General features: G+C 39.1%; 1 protein-coding gene across 1 annotated transcript in view; it reads right to left on the reverse strand.

The window, feature by feature from the left end:
- Window positions 1-16: 16 nt before the first annotated feature.
- Window positions 17-18865, reverse strand: part of TIAM2 (TIAM Rac1 associated GEF 2) — a 92124-nt gene continuing 73275 nt past the window's right edge. The window contains exons 17-26 of the mRNA XM_063308270.1: window positions 18528-18653; window positions 16291-16399; window positions 12615-12794; window positions 10454-10572; window positions 9576-9684; window positions 6420-6478; window positions 5717-5816; window positions 3552-3639; window positions 2928-3082; window positions 17-1182 (exon numbers count right to left, since the gene is read on the reverse strand). Coding sequence (XP_063164340.1) covers window positions 542-1182; window positions 2928-3082; window positions 3552-3639; window positions 5717-5816; window positions 6420-6478; window positions 9576-9684; window positions 10454-10572; window positions 12615-12794; window positions 16291-16399; window positions 18528-18653 — 1686 coding nt within the window. The 3' untranslated portion in view covers window positions 17-541. The remainder of the gene's footprint in view (window positions 1183-2927; window positions 3083-3551; window positions 3640-5716; window positions 5817-6419; window positions 6479-9575; window positions 9685-10453; window positions 10573-12614; window positions 12795-16290; window positions 16400-18527; window positions 18654-18865) is intronic.

The following is an 18865-nucleotide window of genomic DNA, read 5'->3' on the forward strand; positions in this document are numbered from 1 at the left end:
AAACCCCACAAGTATGCCTATTTCCATTAGCATTTTACTGTACAAGCTCATAGAGAAAATAAAAATACCATAAGATTACAGTACAGACTTTTATATGTACAATATATATATATATATATATGTATAAAAATCAAGTATAAACAACCATTTACATTTTAGTGCAGTGTACAGGAGGACTTAGTTATTCTGTGTTAAAATAATTTAATTTGGCTTTAAATAAAGCAAAAACTAACATGTTTTTAAATGTTCAATGAAAGCTAGTTGGACTCTGGTCAAAAATGAAGATTTCATCTCCCTGTGTTTTCAAAATATTTACAATATTACCTAATATTGAAAGGGGAGAGATTAGTTTACAGAATTTGGAAATTCAATGCAGCTTAATCTAACTTTTTTGCTTCACAATAAATTAAAATAACTTAAGCCTTTACAACTACTTTTGTGGAAAAACCCAGTAGTGCATTAAACTGAAGAGTAAGTAGTTTATCAAGTTGCAACAGTTGCTTTTCTAAGTAAAATCAAACCTTCAAATCAGGTCAGACAGCTAGGATGTTCCATGTCTCTCTCCTGTTTCATAAAAGCAGTCCTCATTAACTACTGAAGTTAAACTTTGCACACTAAATTCCCTTTCTAAAATTGAATTCAGGTCAAAACTTGGAGAATCAGGCTGACTGTCAAGCGACTGATGCTGTTGCTGCATTGCCAGCAACGTCCCTTTGTCACGTCTTGTACTGTTCACTTTCCGTTTAATAGGGCAAAAGTGTGCACGAACTAGTTTAGGCTGTTCTTCTGCCCTCTGCCCACCTCTGTTCTCTATCTCAGGAGGATAATCCGTCTCTGCATCATCATTCCGATTCTCAGAAATCTTCAGCCGCTGGAACTGGATTTCTATATCTTTCGTGGGGCTGGGTTTTTTTAGACGTTGCTGGAAGTTGTCTTCCTCATCACTTAGAATATCAGATTCCTTTACAGGGCTATTTGAAAAATCGGATGCACAGCTCTGCAAACTCTTCATGGGAGATGAGTTTTTAGATTCCAGGACACTGTCAGTCGTGTGGCAGCTGCTACTTGGTGTACTGCTGCTCAGACTACATTCATCAGAATCCAGTTCATTTCCTTTTCCTGTACTGCTGTTCCATTCATTACTGGGAGAATTCTTCAGTAACTTCAGTGATCTGGAAGAAGCTGCCAATGTAAAAATACATCCATCAAATTTCTGTACTCAACAACTTTGGTAACCATTTTAACATTATGATTGATGCAATTAAGTGCTGTAGAAGAGAGAGAGAGAGAGAGAGAGAGAGAGACTTCAGAAAATAAACAATCCGGACAGCAGAGGGCAAGGACAGGCAATCTTTCAAGGCTAGCATATTTGGCATATAGAACACATGACTGCCTACTGATAAATGGGCATTTTGTGAGAACAAAGCACAGTTGCTCTTTCTCCTCCTCCCTGCCCCCCATGATGCTCTCCATCAGCTTACTCTTGACTTTTTCTAGTTATGTGAATCCTTTTCCAGAATAGGTCCCAGATTAGCTTCCTAGCATTGTTATTTATGAATGCCTGTAGACTCTGTAGGAGGGTCCAAGGCAAGTGTTTTGCTTTGTAGCATGCCAGCTTCCATTTATTGCTTTTCAATTAAAATAATGGAAAAAATCAGGTTTGGTAGCCTGGAATGTGCCCAGAAAGCATCCATGGGCACCATGTTACTTCTGCCTTCTTAAAGGGATTACTATCACTGAAAACTCACCTCTGGACTTTGAAAAATTGGTCATGGAGTTTGATGGAACTGTTGAAGTGACCTAAGGTTTCCTAGTCACTGTTACACGGTTGCTAAAGGGGCAATTTGAGCCAGGCAGTGCATAGTCAAAACAAATGGGTAACAGGGAGATTTTAATTATTTTTAAAGCCACGAAGTCCATACTTTATTTTGAATTTTTGCCTTTCTAGCTAGAAATGTAGTATTTGCCCTCATAACAGGTAGTCCTCACTTACCGACTGCAATTGGGACTGGCAACTCTGTCACTAAGTGATGCGGTTGTAAAGTGAAATGACCGCTCTGACTTACGTCAGTTCCGGCTGCGGTTGTCAAGCAAATCACCGCAGGTCATTAAGCACGATGTCACATGACTCTGACTTGCGACTTCCTACTGGTTCCCCCCATTGACTTTGCCTGTCAGAAGCCAGCTGTGAAGGTCGCAAATGGTGATCACATGACTGGGAAACTGCGACCATTGTAAATGCATGCAGGTTGCCAGGTGCCCAAACAGCAGTCACGTGACCATGGGAATGCTGCAATTGTTGCAACTTTCAAGGACTGTCATCTCTTTTTTCAGTGCTGTCGTAACTTCAAACGGTCGCTGATCGAGCAGTCAGTAAGCAAGGACTACCTGTATACATTTGTTGATATCTTCCAGTTGTTATGGAGATAGAGCAGATATAAAAGAGCATTGGTAACTGTGGTTCAAACTCAGCTAATTTAATCTGTAAAGATTTCAGCTGGTTTATAAATATTTCTTAAGTTATTTCAAGATGGCAAAAATACTTTTTTTCTTTATTATATCAGGTTGAAAACCATTTCTTACTAATTAATCCAGTCCTTCTGAACCCATGAGCACATCTGGAATTTTAAGAATATGTTATGGCCAATTTCCCATAACAATTGCCATAGTTAAGTATGGCAAGGGACGAAAGGTGTCCTCTGCTATTCTCCAACTTCCCTTTGTCGTTTTTCACCCCATCCGATTCTAAATAAGGAATTTGGTACGCATTCTGTGGGGCGGATAGATCTTGTTTTGCTTCTCCAACACTTTCTGTGGAATACAATCAACATCTCCTTTTGAAGAATAATTGATCATGATTAATATTACCACCAAAAATCGATACATAAACAAATGTTGGCATACACACTAAGAAAATATTTTCTTACCCAATTTTGCTGAAACAGGAATTCGATTCTTGTGCAGCATTAGGCGGTTTTTATATGCTTTCTCAAAGGGCAAGTCGCATTTTATTTGACGCCTGAAGTTTTCTCTTAGAATTGAACGAATCACTTTGACTATGTTGGTCTTGCTTTCGCAGTCACTGTAGTTGTGGGGGAAAACAGTGATTAAGTTAATGCAAAACCTGATTTGAAACTGTCTTTTCAATTCAAAATATTAAGTGACTAAACAATTGGCTATCAAGGCCTAATTCTTCTTTCTCTTTGTACATAATGATTCTTTTCCTGCCAAGAGCAACATTTCTGTTCTAGAAAGCAAAAGTAGGCATCTAGCCATCTGCCCCAGGTTAGCCTTTTGCATATTCCCCAAAGTAGCACTTCGGTTTGGTTCACGTTTGAGAACTCTGAATAGCATCATAAGTATTATTATTCTGATTTTGATCAAACAGTAGATATACAGTACATAGGACTCCTACATGAATAAATAAGATAAATAGTACAGTATTTACACAGATTAACGTATTAAGATTAATTTATGATATTATATAAAGAGGAGAGGAAAGTAGAAATAATCCACTTAGAAAAAAAGAATTATCTCAGTTTTGGTTCTACCTGCTGCACAGCTGGAAGGTTGTTTCAGGTCTTCCTTCTAATTCTGATTTTGTATGAATCAATTCCCAAATACTACTGTTTTCTGTTCCTGGGTGGGTAGAAAGAAATCCTATTACAAATTATTTCATGATACCTACAAATCTCTAGCCAAACAATTTCACATATGAGAATTTAATGAGGCCTTCAAGTTCATCCAAGAGATAGCATCAATGGCTTTTTCTTGCAACAAGCCTGTTGCTGCAATTAATGTTTCAGAAACACTTTCTCTGCATCACTATTTTTCAAAATTCAAAGAGTAAAAAAACTGGTATATGGCTTTTCTGCTAAGTATAAGAAATGCAGATGTTTTGAAGCTCTAATGCAAGGAATACCTTTATAGATCTTTTGTTCTCATTCAGGAAACAAATATTATTCAAGTGAAATATATTGTATAGGTAGTCCCCCCTTAATGATAGTAATTGGGACTGAATTTCTGTGGTATCATGTGACCACATCACTTAGTGATGGCAATCCCAGTAGTCCTCGTTGCGGTCATTAATCAAGGATCACAGGCCATTAAGGGAGAACCTCAAGTGATCGTGATTTGCAACTTCTTGCTGATTTCCAATGAGCAAAGTCAATGGTGAAGCCATCAGGAAGGCACAAGTCCACAAGCAGGCTGGTGGGCAGGTGAGTGCTACAGAGTGTGGCCAGGTGGGGGATGGCTGCCGTGGCACAAGTGCGGCCAGGCAGGGGTGCTGTGGAGTGCAGGAGGGCATGCGGGTGGCTGCTGTGGCATAGTGCACATGTGGCCAGGCAGGCGGGGCGGGGTGCTGCAGCCCAGCACAAGCATGGGTAGGCTTGCACTATGGAGTACGGGCTGGGGGTGCTGTGGATAGGTATGTGCGCACGCTATGGAGTATGAGATCCTCAGGAGAAAGAGTGAACCCACCGACTGCTTGTGGGAAGACAGCAGGGAAGGTCGCAAATGGCAATCACATGACCGTGGGACGCTGCAACCGTTGTAAATGCGAGCCAGTTGCCAAGCGCCTGGATCGTGATCATATGACCATGGGGGTGCTGGGACAGCCAGATATTTGAGGACCGGCTGTAAGTTGTTCAGCGCCATTGTAACTTCAGACAGTTGCTGAATGAGTGGTTGTTAACTGAGGACTACCTGTATTTTGAATTTAGAAGCATTAAACATTTGAGCAAACATGTGATGAACCACTATTTCTTTAAAGCAGTGGATTTTGTGGCATTTACAATTCATTACTTCTGTGATTAATTCTGTATTGTCTGATTTATAGTTTATCTGGCCAAAAGCAGGAATGAAAAATGCTTTATACATGCTTTAGCATTTCAATAGCTATAATTATTTGATATTAGAAATAATGTCTAATTCAAAGCATTGTTTGACATTGTTTTAGGAAGATCTTTTCACCAACCACTGTTTTTCTACGTACACTGGAGATTCACAAATCCATTTAGTTACTGATCAGAAGAAACAAGGAGGACTGTTACTTGGCGGAAAGAAAACTTCCCAGTAAAGAAAACAGTCCTTTCCTCTCCTTGCCATCTTTTTCGAACTCTGATCCAGATTCTTTTTTGTTGACAGGAGCATTCCTTGAGTAGAATTCTGCTCACAAGATTCATGTTGGCAAAAATTAGGATGCAATGGATCTTAGCCAATCCGTTCCTTTCTTCCTCAGCAGCCCCCACTGCTGCCTTCCTTGGTGTTTCCAAAAATTACATACCCCTGCAGGAGGAGGCGGTAACAGGAAATTAGCAGGAAGAGGGGAAATCAGCAAAGGTTGCCCCTCCTGTCCAGTTTGCCAGAAGTACTCTGTCACTGGATCAGAAGCATCTTTCAGTGGAAAAATCTTTTATATCAATGGAGGGAGATCCCACAGAATAGGCTTACTACCTAACATACAAAAGCGTTACAACTGCTTTGAACTATACTGAATTATTTCAGATTTGGCATTTAAAACTATATTCCAGGGTCATGGTGAATGGTCTGCTTGATTATATACATTGACCTTTTCATTGGTGCAATATTTATTTATGAAGGATGCAAAGAAAACATTGACAGAATGAATATATTCATGGTTGACAAACTTTCAAAACAAACAGTAAGAATAGAGATTGTTTAAGAATGTATTGATTTGGTAAAATCAAGTCACCTGCTGTATTACCCAGTCGAACCTGAAGAGCAGATAAAGGAATCAGCCAACGAAATTTAAACAAATCCAAATCATTGTGATTATTACGGACATTACCTGCCTTTTTTAATAAAAAAAGAAAAGACAATTAAAATTGCTATCCTAAACACTGCTTGTTCTTGTTCAGTCTAAGAATTTTGCCTGCCATTGCTACTTTTTAAAAATGCGATCAAAACTAAACATTTTAAAATATTAAGCAATTTTACACTATGCAGAAACTTTCAGAATCCCAGCTTTCTTCTGTTACTTTTCTATAACGAGTGGTTTCACTTATCCTTGAATGTGAGCTCCCCATAATATAGGATGGGAACTTGCCTGATTTATGCTATCCAGTTACTAAGAGCACAGCTTACGTTTGTTCGTGCAAATTGTTTCATATTTTATTTTTTAAAATTTTATTTATAAATTTATTCACCGCCCATCTCCCCGTCATGGGGGACTCTGGGCAGTTTACAAGAAAAATGCAGTTAAAATTATTCAGCTGGGATACTCAGTTTCAATCTGAACAATGTCTTGGGTTTCTGAAGTTATTTTGAGCAACTTATATATTTTGCTTATTCATGTCTAGAGTATTTATATCCCCAAAATGTGTGCTCTTTATGTTCAATAACTGTTAATTGCAATTGTACACCTACATACCAGTACTAGTGACCTAAATACTTACCAGTTTCTTTTTCAGTTTGCAGCTCTCTTTATACACTAGGATGACTGCTCTTTTGAAAACTGAGAAAGAGAAGATAACAGCTTTTATTGGTTAGGCCTCCTAAAGTATACCATTATGCTTTATAAATTCAGCATCAACTGACACTGTGCATCACAAATGCCACTTTGATAGGCACTCCACTGTGCAAGGGCTGGGGCCTTATTCCTGAACCTGCCAGTAGTTACGTTCTTCTTCCTGAGAATATCATCACATACTCTCAAGCTGCATGTCAAAACTGGATACAAACTATAAATGGGATTGTGCAAATGCAGCACAGATTAAGAAAAAGTATTAAAATCCATTTTAACACTAAGAAATATATATGTATGAGAAACATGGGTTTTTTTTCCTGTGATACTAAGAACAAAGTGAGAAAATGCAAACATCCGTGCTTAAATACACATCAATAATTATGCCATATGTATAACAACGATCTATAACGAGCATTCATACCATTCTGTAGTGGCCCAAGGAAATATTGAGAAATATCATTCTAAAATGGTCTAGGTGTCCCAAAACAGCCACAAAAGAACTAAAGTAGAGAGCAGTTTGGTGAGACTTTTCAGGCGCTGCACTAGAAAGAGGGAGACCATGGGTTCTAGTACTCCCTTAGGCATGAAAGCCGGCTGGGTGACTTTGGGCCAGTCCCTCTCTCTCAGCCCAACCCACCTTGCAGGATGGTTGCTGCACAGAAACTAAGAGAAGGGAACATTATGCTGCCTTGAGTTGTACGAAATAAAGATGGGATATCAACTAAATGAATAAAAAATAAATGTGTTCATTGGGAACAGACAGCTGACTGAATGCTGGGGAGGGAAAATGGAACGGAGCACACTGAAAGTAGACATCATTAGTTGGTTGAAACCTTAAGAAGCAACACACCATATCAGTTGCATTGCAGGAGCCACTTGTTTCTTAGTTTTCTCTTCTTAAAAAAAAGAGAGAATAACAATAGCCTAACTAATAGAATTGGGGTAAAGATTTCTACTGCAAAGTTATTTGTTCGTTTGATTGACTTTGATACTGCCTGACTCCAACTGACTGTGGGCATCTCACAAAATAAAGAGCAACATAAAAACAAAGTAAATAGGAATACAATAACTACCCAAAAAAGAAGTACAAGATAGTTGCAAGATGGCAATCCAGAAAACACATCAATATACAGTACATACAAAGTATGACAATGCTTAAAATAAGGGTTCCATCCACCCTACATCAAGGCCTGGGAGAACAGCTAAGTTTTCAAAGCCTTCTGGAACACCAACAGGGTGGGACCAGTCCAGATCTCATGGGAACCTTATTCCAGAAAGCAGGGACCACTACAGAGAAGGTGTGCTTCCTGGGTCTTCAAAAGATAACTGTCTGATCAAGGGGATCCAGAGCATGCCCACTCTGCTAGATTGTACTGGCCAGAAAGAAGCCATGGGAGATAGGCAGTCCCTCAAATAACCAGGCTCTATGCCATGTAGGCTTTACAGATGATACCCAGCACCTGGAATCACACCCAGAAACACACTAGGAACCAGTGCAGCTCACAGCAGAGGCGTCACATGGGCATATCAAGACTTGCCCATCACTGCCTGCACTGCTGCATTCTGAACCAGATGAAGCTCCTGAGTGGTCTTCAAGGTCAGCCCCATGTAGACCACGTTGCAATAGTCGAGGGCGTGAGCAACTGTCTGTCATGTGAAGTATGTTCAGAAAAAGCTTTAAATAAGTACATGAGTGAATGGTTAATAATAATCCATTTGTAAGGTCATATCTGAGTTGTTAGAAATCCCGAATATAGTTTTCTACATCAGTTTGCACCCTCTAGCAGTTGTCCAGATTTTTGCAGCAGCACAAATACTGTAGCCCTAAATTAGTATCCTGTATTTCAATCCTGCTCTATATTTACTCAGCACATCCAGAGCCTATAACAGATCTGACACAAAGTTTCTGTAAGTGGAAGTAGTGTCGCTCATGGAACAAGAGGGGAGGCCTCACCATTCCCTCTTGCCCTCAGAATCTGCTCTGAGAGGTCTCTGAACTCTCTTAAAGCAGATTTCGACACACAGAACTACAAGAAAGGAAGGAAAATTCCCAGGGGTGAACAGATCCATTTGCTTATCCTTGGATTTTATCTATGTAACAACTGCATAGCCTTGCTTCTGCAAATGCTTAATTGGATTGCACAAGGAATAACATTTTGGGAACATCAAAAAAGGGACAACTGACCCCAGTCACCCAACTCCCAGGTAGTTAAATTTGGTTCCAAGCAGCCCCTATCACAGACAGGATTAACTAACTCCACCCAGGTAGTCCTAGAGTTGGAATACCTAAACCCAGCAATTGATCTATTTTGCATACCTAATCCTCTTAGAAATGCAGCAGCTGAAAATAAATCCCTTCCAAGTCTAAGGGCACCAAGCCCACCTCCCAAGTGCTTACTAACAATGGTGATTAAATTATGTCCACTGTTGCCTTTCTGGCCAATGGGAAAAAGTTAGTGACATTATGAATCCTTATGGGTACTTTCCTAAAACCAGGTCTCATGGGACACTAGGCACCAGATACTGGACCAGGGCTAAGTGTTCCCCAAATTATTGTTGTTATTTGTTTAGTCGCTTCCGACTCTTCGTGACTTCATGGACCAGCCCACACCAGAGCTTCCTGTCGGTTGTCAACACCCCCAGCTCCCCCAGGGACGAGTCCGTCACCTCTAGAATATCATCTATCCATCTTGCCCTTGGTCGGCCCCTCTTCCTTTTGCCTTCCACTCTCCCTAGCATCAGCACCTTCTCCAGGGTGTCCCGTCTTCTCATTATGTGGCCAAAGTATTTCAGTTTTGCCTTTAGTATCATTCCCTCAAGTGAGCAGTCTGGCTTGATTTCCTGGAGTAGGGACTGGTTTGATCTTCTTGCAGTCCAAGGCACTCTCAGAATTTTCCCCAAATGGTGATGCCTTAATTCTCTAGTGTGATCATGGGCTGCCAGAATCAACTGGGCTTATCTAAGTAGGTTAATGACTGGCTGTGTTAAGCCTATCGTGGGCATAGATCCTAGGACAGTTTCAGTTTCTGAGTTGTATGTTTTTTTGTTTTGCTTGTCTTTAATAAAATTGGTATTGATCACTCACCAAATACAGTGAGCTCCAGTTCTTTTCTTGTTTTGCCCAACAACGTGAATGGATTCAACCATGAAACAGTAGAGTGCAAAAGAAGTTCTCCCATGGAAAGTTCTGTGACCTATATCCACAATAAAAAAGAAGGAAGACTGAAGACAATTCCCTCAATTGAAGGCAATCAACATTATACTAAAAGTTCACTGCAAAATACCCACTGATTTTAAAAAGGTAAATTCACAGTCACAATGGTTTCAAAAAATGACAGGTACCTCAATATGCATACATACCTACTTGTAAGGCAGCAAACTCTGAAGAGGCATTCTTTTTAACATGTCTTAGACCCCAGTTACTGGAGCAACCTGAAATCCTATTGAGTTCAGCGAGATTTACTTCTAGGGGGATATATGTATGGACAGGACTGCAATTTAAAGAGAACTTGCCTTCAAAACAAGTGATAGGCGACCTGTACCTCATAAGCACTGATTAAAAGCCAAGTTGTTAGCTGTTTTTATATTTTAATGGCACCTGTATAATATAGATTACATGATAGACAAGATAACAATAGACATTAATACGTAAGGCAGTGATCAGCAACTGAAACTATTTAAGAAGTTGCTGGTTTCCTTTTCCTGTTGAGGATTCTAAAATAAAAGTAAAAATGCCCCCAAGTCAAGCTTGACCATCCACACAATTTTCTTGACAAAATAATAGAAGCCTTTGCCATTACCTTCCTTCCAGGGAATTGTTTTGAACTTCCCAATCCAAACTGAGAAAAAGATTCCAATAGCTGTCTAAATCCATGTTCAGTTTTATTGTTCCACCAGAACTAAGGCCAAACTTTGACTGATTGATCTGAATAAAGTTTAAAAATAAAATCCAAGCTTCCTTACCTCTTTCTCAGTCCCACTCTGGTCTGCAACTAGTTGGTCAAACACTGCACCGTAATCCTCATAAATCTTTTGCATTTCATTGATGTGACTGGCCACCTTTTCCATTGCCTTCAGCGCTTCTGCAATTTTTAAGAAAATACTGTGATTTAACAGATAGCTAAGAGGCACTTCCATCTAATTTACTTGCCTTAAGGTCTCAAACCAATGAGATACAGATGTTACATTATGTCTTGCCCCCATGTATGGGGTTTTATATGATTCCACCCCCCTTCTTGGCAGAGAGGGAAATTTCTCTATTTTTACACAAAATCCTGTGTAGTATTTTTGATTACATTGACCACGAGGAGGCACCACATTATCAGTTTCAACTTGATTGAGACCGTCAAACATGAGTAGCCAGATGTTATTCTAAAACCTTCTACTAGGAACTGAACTCATGGACCTTCGCACTTAGATGATTATATACAGTGAGACAGAGACAGACAGACAGACAGACAGCATTAGGAGATTATATACAGCATTATATACAGCATTAGGAGATATCCAGGTCCTGGCAGTCAGCAGTTTGCAAGAAGGGATATATAGAAGCTATCAGCTTTCCCTTAAGCTCTCAGAGCACACAGGATATACACTGTATAGAAAGAAATCCTACCCCCCTACAAGGGTGGTTGTGGTGGAAGTCACATAAAGCCCCATGCATGGGGGCATGTCATACTGTAATTTCTGAATCTCTCTGCTCTGAGACCTTAAAGGAAGATGGGCTGTATATACTATTCTGACAGCCTCCACTTATCCTTTCCTGCAAACTGCTGAGCACCTCAACCCAGATAGCTTCTAAAGCTAATGCACTGTATATACTCATCCAAGTGCAAAGGTCCATGAGTTCAATTCCTAGTAGAAGGTTTGAACCCCACAGAATAACATCTGGCTATCCATGTCTGAGAAGTCCAATTAAGGTTGAATCCAGTAATGTGGTGACTTCTAGTGGCCAAGGTGTCTAATGACTTAAAACCTAGGAATTCACCAGCAGAAACAAATATGCTGCTGACAATACCCAGAACAGCCAAACCTACCCCCAGTATTTCACAAGTCATGGGAAAGTTTATTCATAATGGTTGGATTCACAAATCATTGTAAGCCATGGTTGGTTTTAATTAGAAGGGATAACATACAGTGGAAGGCTATAGTTCCTCAGACCACAATCTGCAGCTGTCAGAGTATCCCAAGATCAATGACAAATTGTAATTATGCAATGGGGGGTGGGGTAAAAAGACTAAACTAAGGTAGAAATGGATGTACTAAACTTCTATATGGGCAATGCTCACCCACTTCCGCCCTTGAACAGGAACAAAATGGGCTGAACCTTTTAACTCATGCTCCCCTGTGATGTCTCTGAGCAACTTCACTCGGCAGTTTTCCAGACCAGAACATATATTATTAAAATAATAGAAGTGTGGCCTCTAAATGAAAAGGGTTGTCCCTTGGTTCTAACCATTGTTTGCTGAATAAGCCATAAGTGATGATAGCATATGATGGCTAAGCCATCAATCTGTGGCTTAATGACTGGTTTCACCATAATGACTGGTGAAAACCAGTTTCACACCCATAATGACTGGTTTCACTCATTGCACTAAGCCAAAACCAAAAAAGAACCACACATCACTGCTTATTGTGCTGTGTGATCCAGGTCAGTGGCCACAATGTGGTGTCACAATAAATCATTGCTAAGTTGCCTTGACTGGGAAAAGTCTAACCTCCCCTTTGGTGTGCAGCCTACCCCTCTCTAGAATGGTTGTAAAGAGACTGACAGTGGCTTTTTGTTTTTAAACAACCAACTGTAACTACACTTATGTACAGTTTACTGAAATAACTCTGTTTACAAGCCATGGTTTGAATCCAGCTCATTTCAAACAAATCTTAATTAAGCACTTGGATAATGCAACAAGCTGCTGTCAGTCTAAAACAGAAGCAACCTGTAGGAGAGACCAAACGCACAAGACTCTAAGGAAGCAAGGCTCTTAGTTTACTGAGAAGCTCAAATACAGTCACTGAGAAAATGGCATAATAAATTCTCCCTTGGACAACTCAGTGCTAAATCCGTGTGACAGTTTTCAAATACCTACTAAACTCAAGCCAAAACTCTTAAGTTTCTGGGAAGTACCTGTGAGATGGTGATGCTCCTCGCTTTCTACATCAGTCAGAGACACCAGTTCTTTCAGGAGCAAAGGGTATTTCAGCACCCTCTGAACGGGTTTGATAAGAAAGGACTCTAGGGTGGACGAATGCTGTTTTGTGGGGTTGTGCGCATCCAGAAAAGCCTTGAAGGTGTTATCAGTTTTGGCTAAAGGAAAAAAAAATGGAACAAAAGCAGTTGTAGTTGATATTATTAATAATGTAAAACAATCGTACAGTAGTTAAAGCTTGACTGCTCTTCATTCAAAAATATTAGAGCAATATAACAAAATAAGGCCAAGGATGTTAATATAATCCTAAAATTCAGTGAAACCAAACAAAACACAACAGACAATTTAATCATTTTTAAAAGACAAACTATCCAGCTAAAATAACAAGATGAATAACGTTAATCTGGCACTGAAAAATATTAAAGTTGTCATCAGTCATAACAACTTCCCCAAATGAACAGGAGTAATCAAAAACTCCCGTGGGTCTTATGTATAATTGTTTAACAAATGATCTAATTATCACTGTAATATATTTTGATTATTTATACTGAGAGCATCTCATTTCTGGCAGATTAAAGAATATTTAGTTCTGAGGTATCCAATATGGTATTTGAAGATACCACTGTGCCAATAGACAATTTTTTAAAAATACTCTCCAAGCTCCTCACTCCATGTGACTTTTTATATTAAAAAAAAAACTTTAATCAGTAAAGGAAAAACATTAAAACACGGTGCCAGAATCCAGTATCATTTCCAGGAATGTTGGTGGGCTCCCTAAAGGCCCAAAAGAATTCCAAGAAACTAAAAGTCATAGCTGGCTCCATCCCAAGAGTTTGGATGTCCTCCTACCACCCAGAAACAAGAGAGAAATGAGTAAGGGCAGTAGAGTATATTTTGCTGAACTGGAGCTGGGGGTGGTGGGAATTAGGAAACATTCTGGTCAACCAGTACATGTTCCCCAAGGTGAAAATGGTGGAATTTCAGCCACAAAAGGTTGGGGATAGTCATGCAAGATGGCTAAAAACCAATGAAGTTGTACTACCTCAGCAAAGCCAATCCATAGAGACCTTCAATGATGCCTGCCAGGCTATTTCACAGCACATTAAAAAAAATCTTATAATTTAAATAGGTAAATAAAAAGAGAACTGGCATGCTGTGAAGTTCTAGCCCCAACCATATCTATTTTTCCAAAGATCTTAGTGACTCAATTGGAGAATACCATTAATGGGCAGCTGTCAATTTGATCTGATAAAGAAAAGCTTGAAATAATATGGAGCAAAAGTTAATAAGTAATGGTTGAAAGCATCCTTCCACATTTTGTCTTCAGGGAAAAATGGGTGTTTCCTGAATAAAGTGCTGCCCCACAGCCACTATTTTCTGAGATCACATGCTTTAACAACTCCAAATATGTCCATCAACCCAGAAGTAAGCCCACACAATATTTACAGTACTGTGTATCTTTGTTATTCTACTTATGTTAATATTTGCATTGAACAGTAGAAAATACACACTCATAACAATACTACCACAGTTACACTAGGATTATTGTGAACTGTTTTATTTATATTTTTAATCCAACACCATAAATGAGTGATGCTGTGGATGTCCTGACCCAGTGCCTGGAGGCTGTAAGGGTCTGGATGGGGTTAGGGTTAGCTCAACCCAAGCAAGACTGAGTGGCTTTGGGTTTGTGGGCCTTCTGGTGACAAGGTTTTTCCATTACTGGTCCTGGATGGGGTTGCAATGCCCCAGACAGTTCCAGTGTGCAATCTGGGGGGGTCCTCGTAGACTCACAGCTCCTGCTGGAAGAGCAGGTGGCAGCTGTGACTAGAAGGGCCTTTGCACACCTTCAGGTTGTGTGCCAGTTGCACCCATTCCTGGACCAGGACGCACTACTCACTGTCACTCATGCCCTCGTGACCTCCCATCTGGATTACTGCAATGCGCTCTACATGGGGCTGTCCTTGAAGAGCATTCGGAAGCTTCAGCTGGTGCAGAATGCAGCTGCACAGGTAGTAAGTGGAGTCGGATATTCGACACACGTAACACCACTGCTACGTGAGCTGCATTGGTTGCCAGTGTGCTTCCGGGTACAATTCAAGGTGCTGGTTGTCACCTTTAAAGCCCTTCATGGCTTGGGACCAGGTTACCTAAGGGATCGCCTTCTCCCAGTTGTTTCTACCCATCCAATTCGATCTGGTAGATTGGGCACGCTACAGATCCCATCAGCCAAAGAATGTCGGTTGGCGGGCACTAGAAGGCATGCCTTTTCAGCCGAAGCACCTGCCCTCTGGAATATTCTCCCCTCAGAGATCAGGATGTCCTGGACCCTGTTGGCCTTTCATAAGGCTGTGAAGACCTGGTTATGTGCCCGGGCCTGGGGCCCCAAGTGCAGTAATGGTCCCATTTCTTGGCTATATTAACATCTTACATTGCTTACTTGGCAGCCATGTATATTTATTTTGTATTGTAACTGTGTTAATTGCAATTGTTTAATTGTTTTTTGGTTTTTATCATTGTAAACTGCCCAGAGTCACTTGCTGAGATGGGCAGCTATACAAATTGAATGAATGAATGAATGAATGAATGAATGAATGTTACTATTTATTATTATGTACAGTACATTTATTGCTATCTTTCCATTCTAAAAGTCAAGGCAGTCCCTGCATGGTCCCCCTCTAGGCACTGACCAGATCTCGATCTGCTTAGCTTTGACAAAGATGCTGCATATCACACGCTTTTACAGCATTGTTGGCCATGATGCATTTTCACTGGACATACCAAATGCTAAGTAGCAATTGAAAGTGTTAAAATTACTTGTTATTTCACTCACTAAACAAGAGCAGACCAGAAAATTCAGTTCGTAATTTTCCATTTCAGTCTATAATTATCCCTCTGCAGAACAGATTACTATATTCCACCACAAACTGTTCTCCAGAAGAAACGTTGGTTTAAGGAGAAAGGTTGGGTTGCTGTGCATATGGCTCTACTTGCTGCTTGAGCAGGATGGTATAACATAGATATATACAGATATTATGCACACACATGCATGCATATACATGCCTTTCTAATAAAAATACATTATACAAGTCCAGTTATATTAATTAAAAACATAACTGTCAGTCATATATAAAAGTTATACATTATCCTCATTAATTAAAATACAGAAATGACAGCAATTGGTTCCAGATCGTCAATGAAGAACTTCTCTAATCACACAGAATATTCTCTCCCATACTTGCAGGGGGAATACATTATGGAAACTACTTATATGCAGGTTTGGCAAAGTAATTTTTCTTCAAGGTGCCATGTCACACATGATGTCATATTTAAGTTTTTTTTTTTTTTTTAAAGCCTATTTCAATGACTAGCAGCAGATCTACTCTATCTTTTAAAAAATAAATAAATGTACCCAAAAGGCCCCCACAAAGAGCAATTCCATACGAAGGAAGATAAACACAGGCAGTCCTAAGTAGAAGTGTCCTGTTTAGAAGTGTCAAAAATAGATGCACTTTTCAAACCCTTTAGCATCATCAGAAGACCAATTGCAAAATGTAAGAAAAGTCCTTTTTTAATATGCTCATCTTGAAAAACAGTTGGTTCATTTTGCTTCATTTCTATCATCTGCTTCGTTTACTGTACGGAGACAATTACCTCTTTCAAGAACCTTCTGGACTTTGATGTGGTTTGCACAGAACCCACTATATAATTTGAAATGATCAGCATAATAGAGGAAGGAGCCTCCCAAAGAGAAGAGCAGTTTCTGAAACGAAGAAGGTGAGAAATTTATTTCAGGGATGCATATCTTGTTGTTAAGGAAAGACTAAGAGTGTTCTTCAAAGGGTCATCCATTCATGTAGTCATTCATCCATTTCACAATACTAAATTCCCAATGTGCAGTAGAAGCATGTACAGAACAATCAATCGAGGAAATCATTCAAAACCAAGGGGAAGTACAGGAAGTAGAAAACTATATGAAACCCAGTAAAATAAAGGCCCATTATGATTGTGTGTAGTTTCCCTCTATTTTACATTTTACTTCCAGCTTTGCCCTGCTTTGCATTCCTGAAGAGTTTTTCATAAGGATTTTTGTAATCCTGATTGACTGTAACTTGTGTTATTATATAATTGCATGTATTAGCTGTTACCTGTTTATGAATATCAATATATCTTGCCTTTTTACTGGTGTCAAGCCAGTGAAACGTAACAAACACAAATCAACAGAACAAATTAGATAATGAATATAAGATTTGCATGAACTAAAGCAAACAGATGGGATGGAAAGATACTCATTGGGAGCACAAATCATTTCCATTATGCCCCTTCAGTGATGAGAATTTCTTCTCTCGAATGCAATTTTTGTTTGCTACAGATGTTTAATTCATTTCTAGAATTAGATTAAGAAGAAGCTAAGAAATCATATGGCACAACTTGTCACACTCAGGGGAAAAACTGATGTGAAATTGAATCCATTATAGAAGTGGCAGAGAATATTCTGAATAAAGTTATTTTATTATTCTAGAGATTTCCTCTTACAATTCATGCTTTTGAAAATTAACTATACAACCCTTGTGATGCATACAAAAGAGTGAGAGAGAGCAATAGGAGTAACAGAAAATTAACCCTATCCAGCAGGAAAGTTTAATAAGAGGTCACAAATTTAAAAGAGTTTATTAGTCAAGGTTCAGATATCTAATGAATAGCAGACACCACAGTGCTAGCAGAATGAACTAAAATACTCTAGTAAAATTAAAATTGCTAAGATCCATCCAGAAGACCCTAACAGTTTAAGTTTGATGTACAGTGTGCATATGCACCCTGATTCATGGATCTGAAAGTAAATAGGGACCACCATAATAAACTGTACAGGTAATTTTCAAGACTTTATATGATGGGCTAATTGATATAATTTTCCTACAGTTTCTTTTATATCTTAGTTCTGCAGAGAGATGGAATAATAACCAAAAACACTATGAGCTACATCATGACCTATGATCCTTCCCAAAAATTGTGAAAAGACAATGGGAGAATTAGATAAGGATTCTAAGGTTAACTGTGATAATTTGCAAGATTTTGCACGAGAAGATAGTTTTCAAATATTGCAAGCAACTTAGGCCTTTAATCAATCTGTTGATTATGTGCCATCAAGTCGTTTTCAATTCCTAGCAACCACGTAGATAGATTTTTCTCCATATGCTAGAATAAATGAGGAAGCTAACATTGTAAGAGGTAAGTTTCCATATGCCCCATCAGCATTCTAGTCACTCTATTTTGAACCAATTCTTCAAATACTGTAAAGACAGTTTGCAGTAGTTCAAAACATATCCTCCTGTTGAACTGCATCTGTCCAAGAAGGTCTGTCACTGGGGGAGCAACCAAAGTTGGTGGAAAGTTCTACGATCAGCAAAGGCACCTGAGCTTCCAATGGACTCCATATGTCAGAATATAGGCAAAAATCAACAACAGCTGGGGTTTTTTTTGCACCACAGACTTTAAACTTCCTTGATTCTCCACTGCTTTTCTCTTTTCCCAGAAAAGATGTGGAATTTCTGTGAAATCTGAGGGGCTTTTAGGGACAGAAGTCTCTAAAATATTAAACACAGGGATTCATTTACTTGATATAAACTCCCTCTCACTCACACTGCTAGTGTGATTCTACAAACTAATTGACTCAGCTACTCACTTTCAGGATTCTCAAATTGTTTACCTGACCTCTTAAGGTATTTTAAAATTTCTTCTGTTTGGGAAAAAAAATTCTTCCTATAGATCATAACTGGGCTTTAGTTTTTATGCCTCAAAAATTCTAACTAGAGAAAATAGAGGAAAAAGAAAGGGAATCAGAGGAAATAATTGCTATCATCATATTCCAAAATGTAATATTCTGTATTTACCCGAAACTGAGAAGGGGTTTCAAGTATGTTAAAATCACAGCAGGAGGAAATTCCATCTTCAAGAGTCTCTAAAAATACCTTCTGAAAATCCAGCATCTCTGGCAAGCTGCCAAATAAAGACTCCATCTATATGGAAGTGGGGGGAAAATAAACATAGAGAAGATAATTTTTTTTCTGTTTTGCAGTAAGACTGCCTAAGAAAAGAATACCTAATGTTTAATTGTGTTACTAGAGATAAACAACATGATACATCACATTAATAAATGCAGAGGAACAAGAGAATTTCTGAAACAAAAGACTTCTTAGAAATACTTTTGTTAGGGAGAAGAGTCAACTTT

The sequence above is a fragment of the Candoia aspera genome, chromosome 1 (assembly GCF_035149785.1).
Source record: "Candoia aspera isolate rCanAsp1 chromosome 1, rCanAsp1.hap2, whole genome shotgun sequence".
Taxonomy (NCBI): Eukaryota; Metazoa; Chordata; class Lepidosauria; order Squamata; family Boidae; genus Candoia; species Candoia aspera.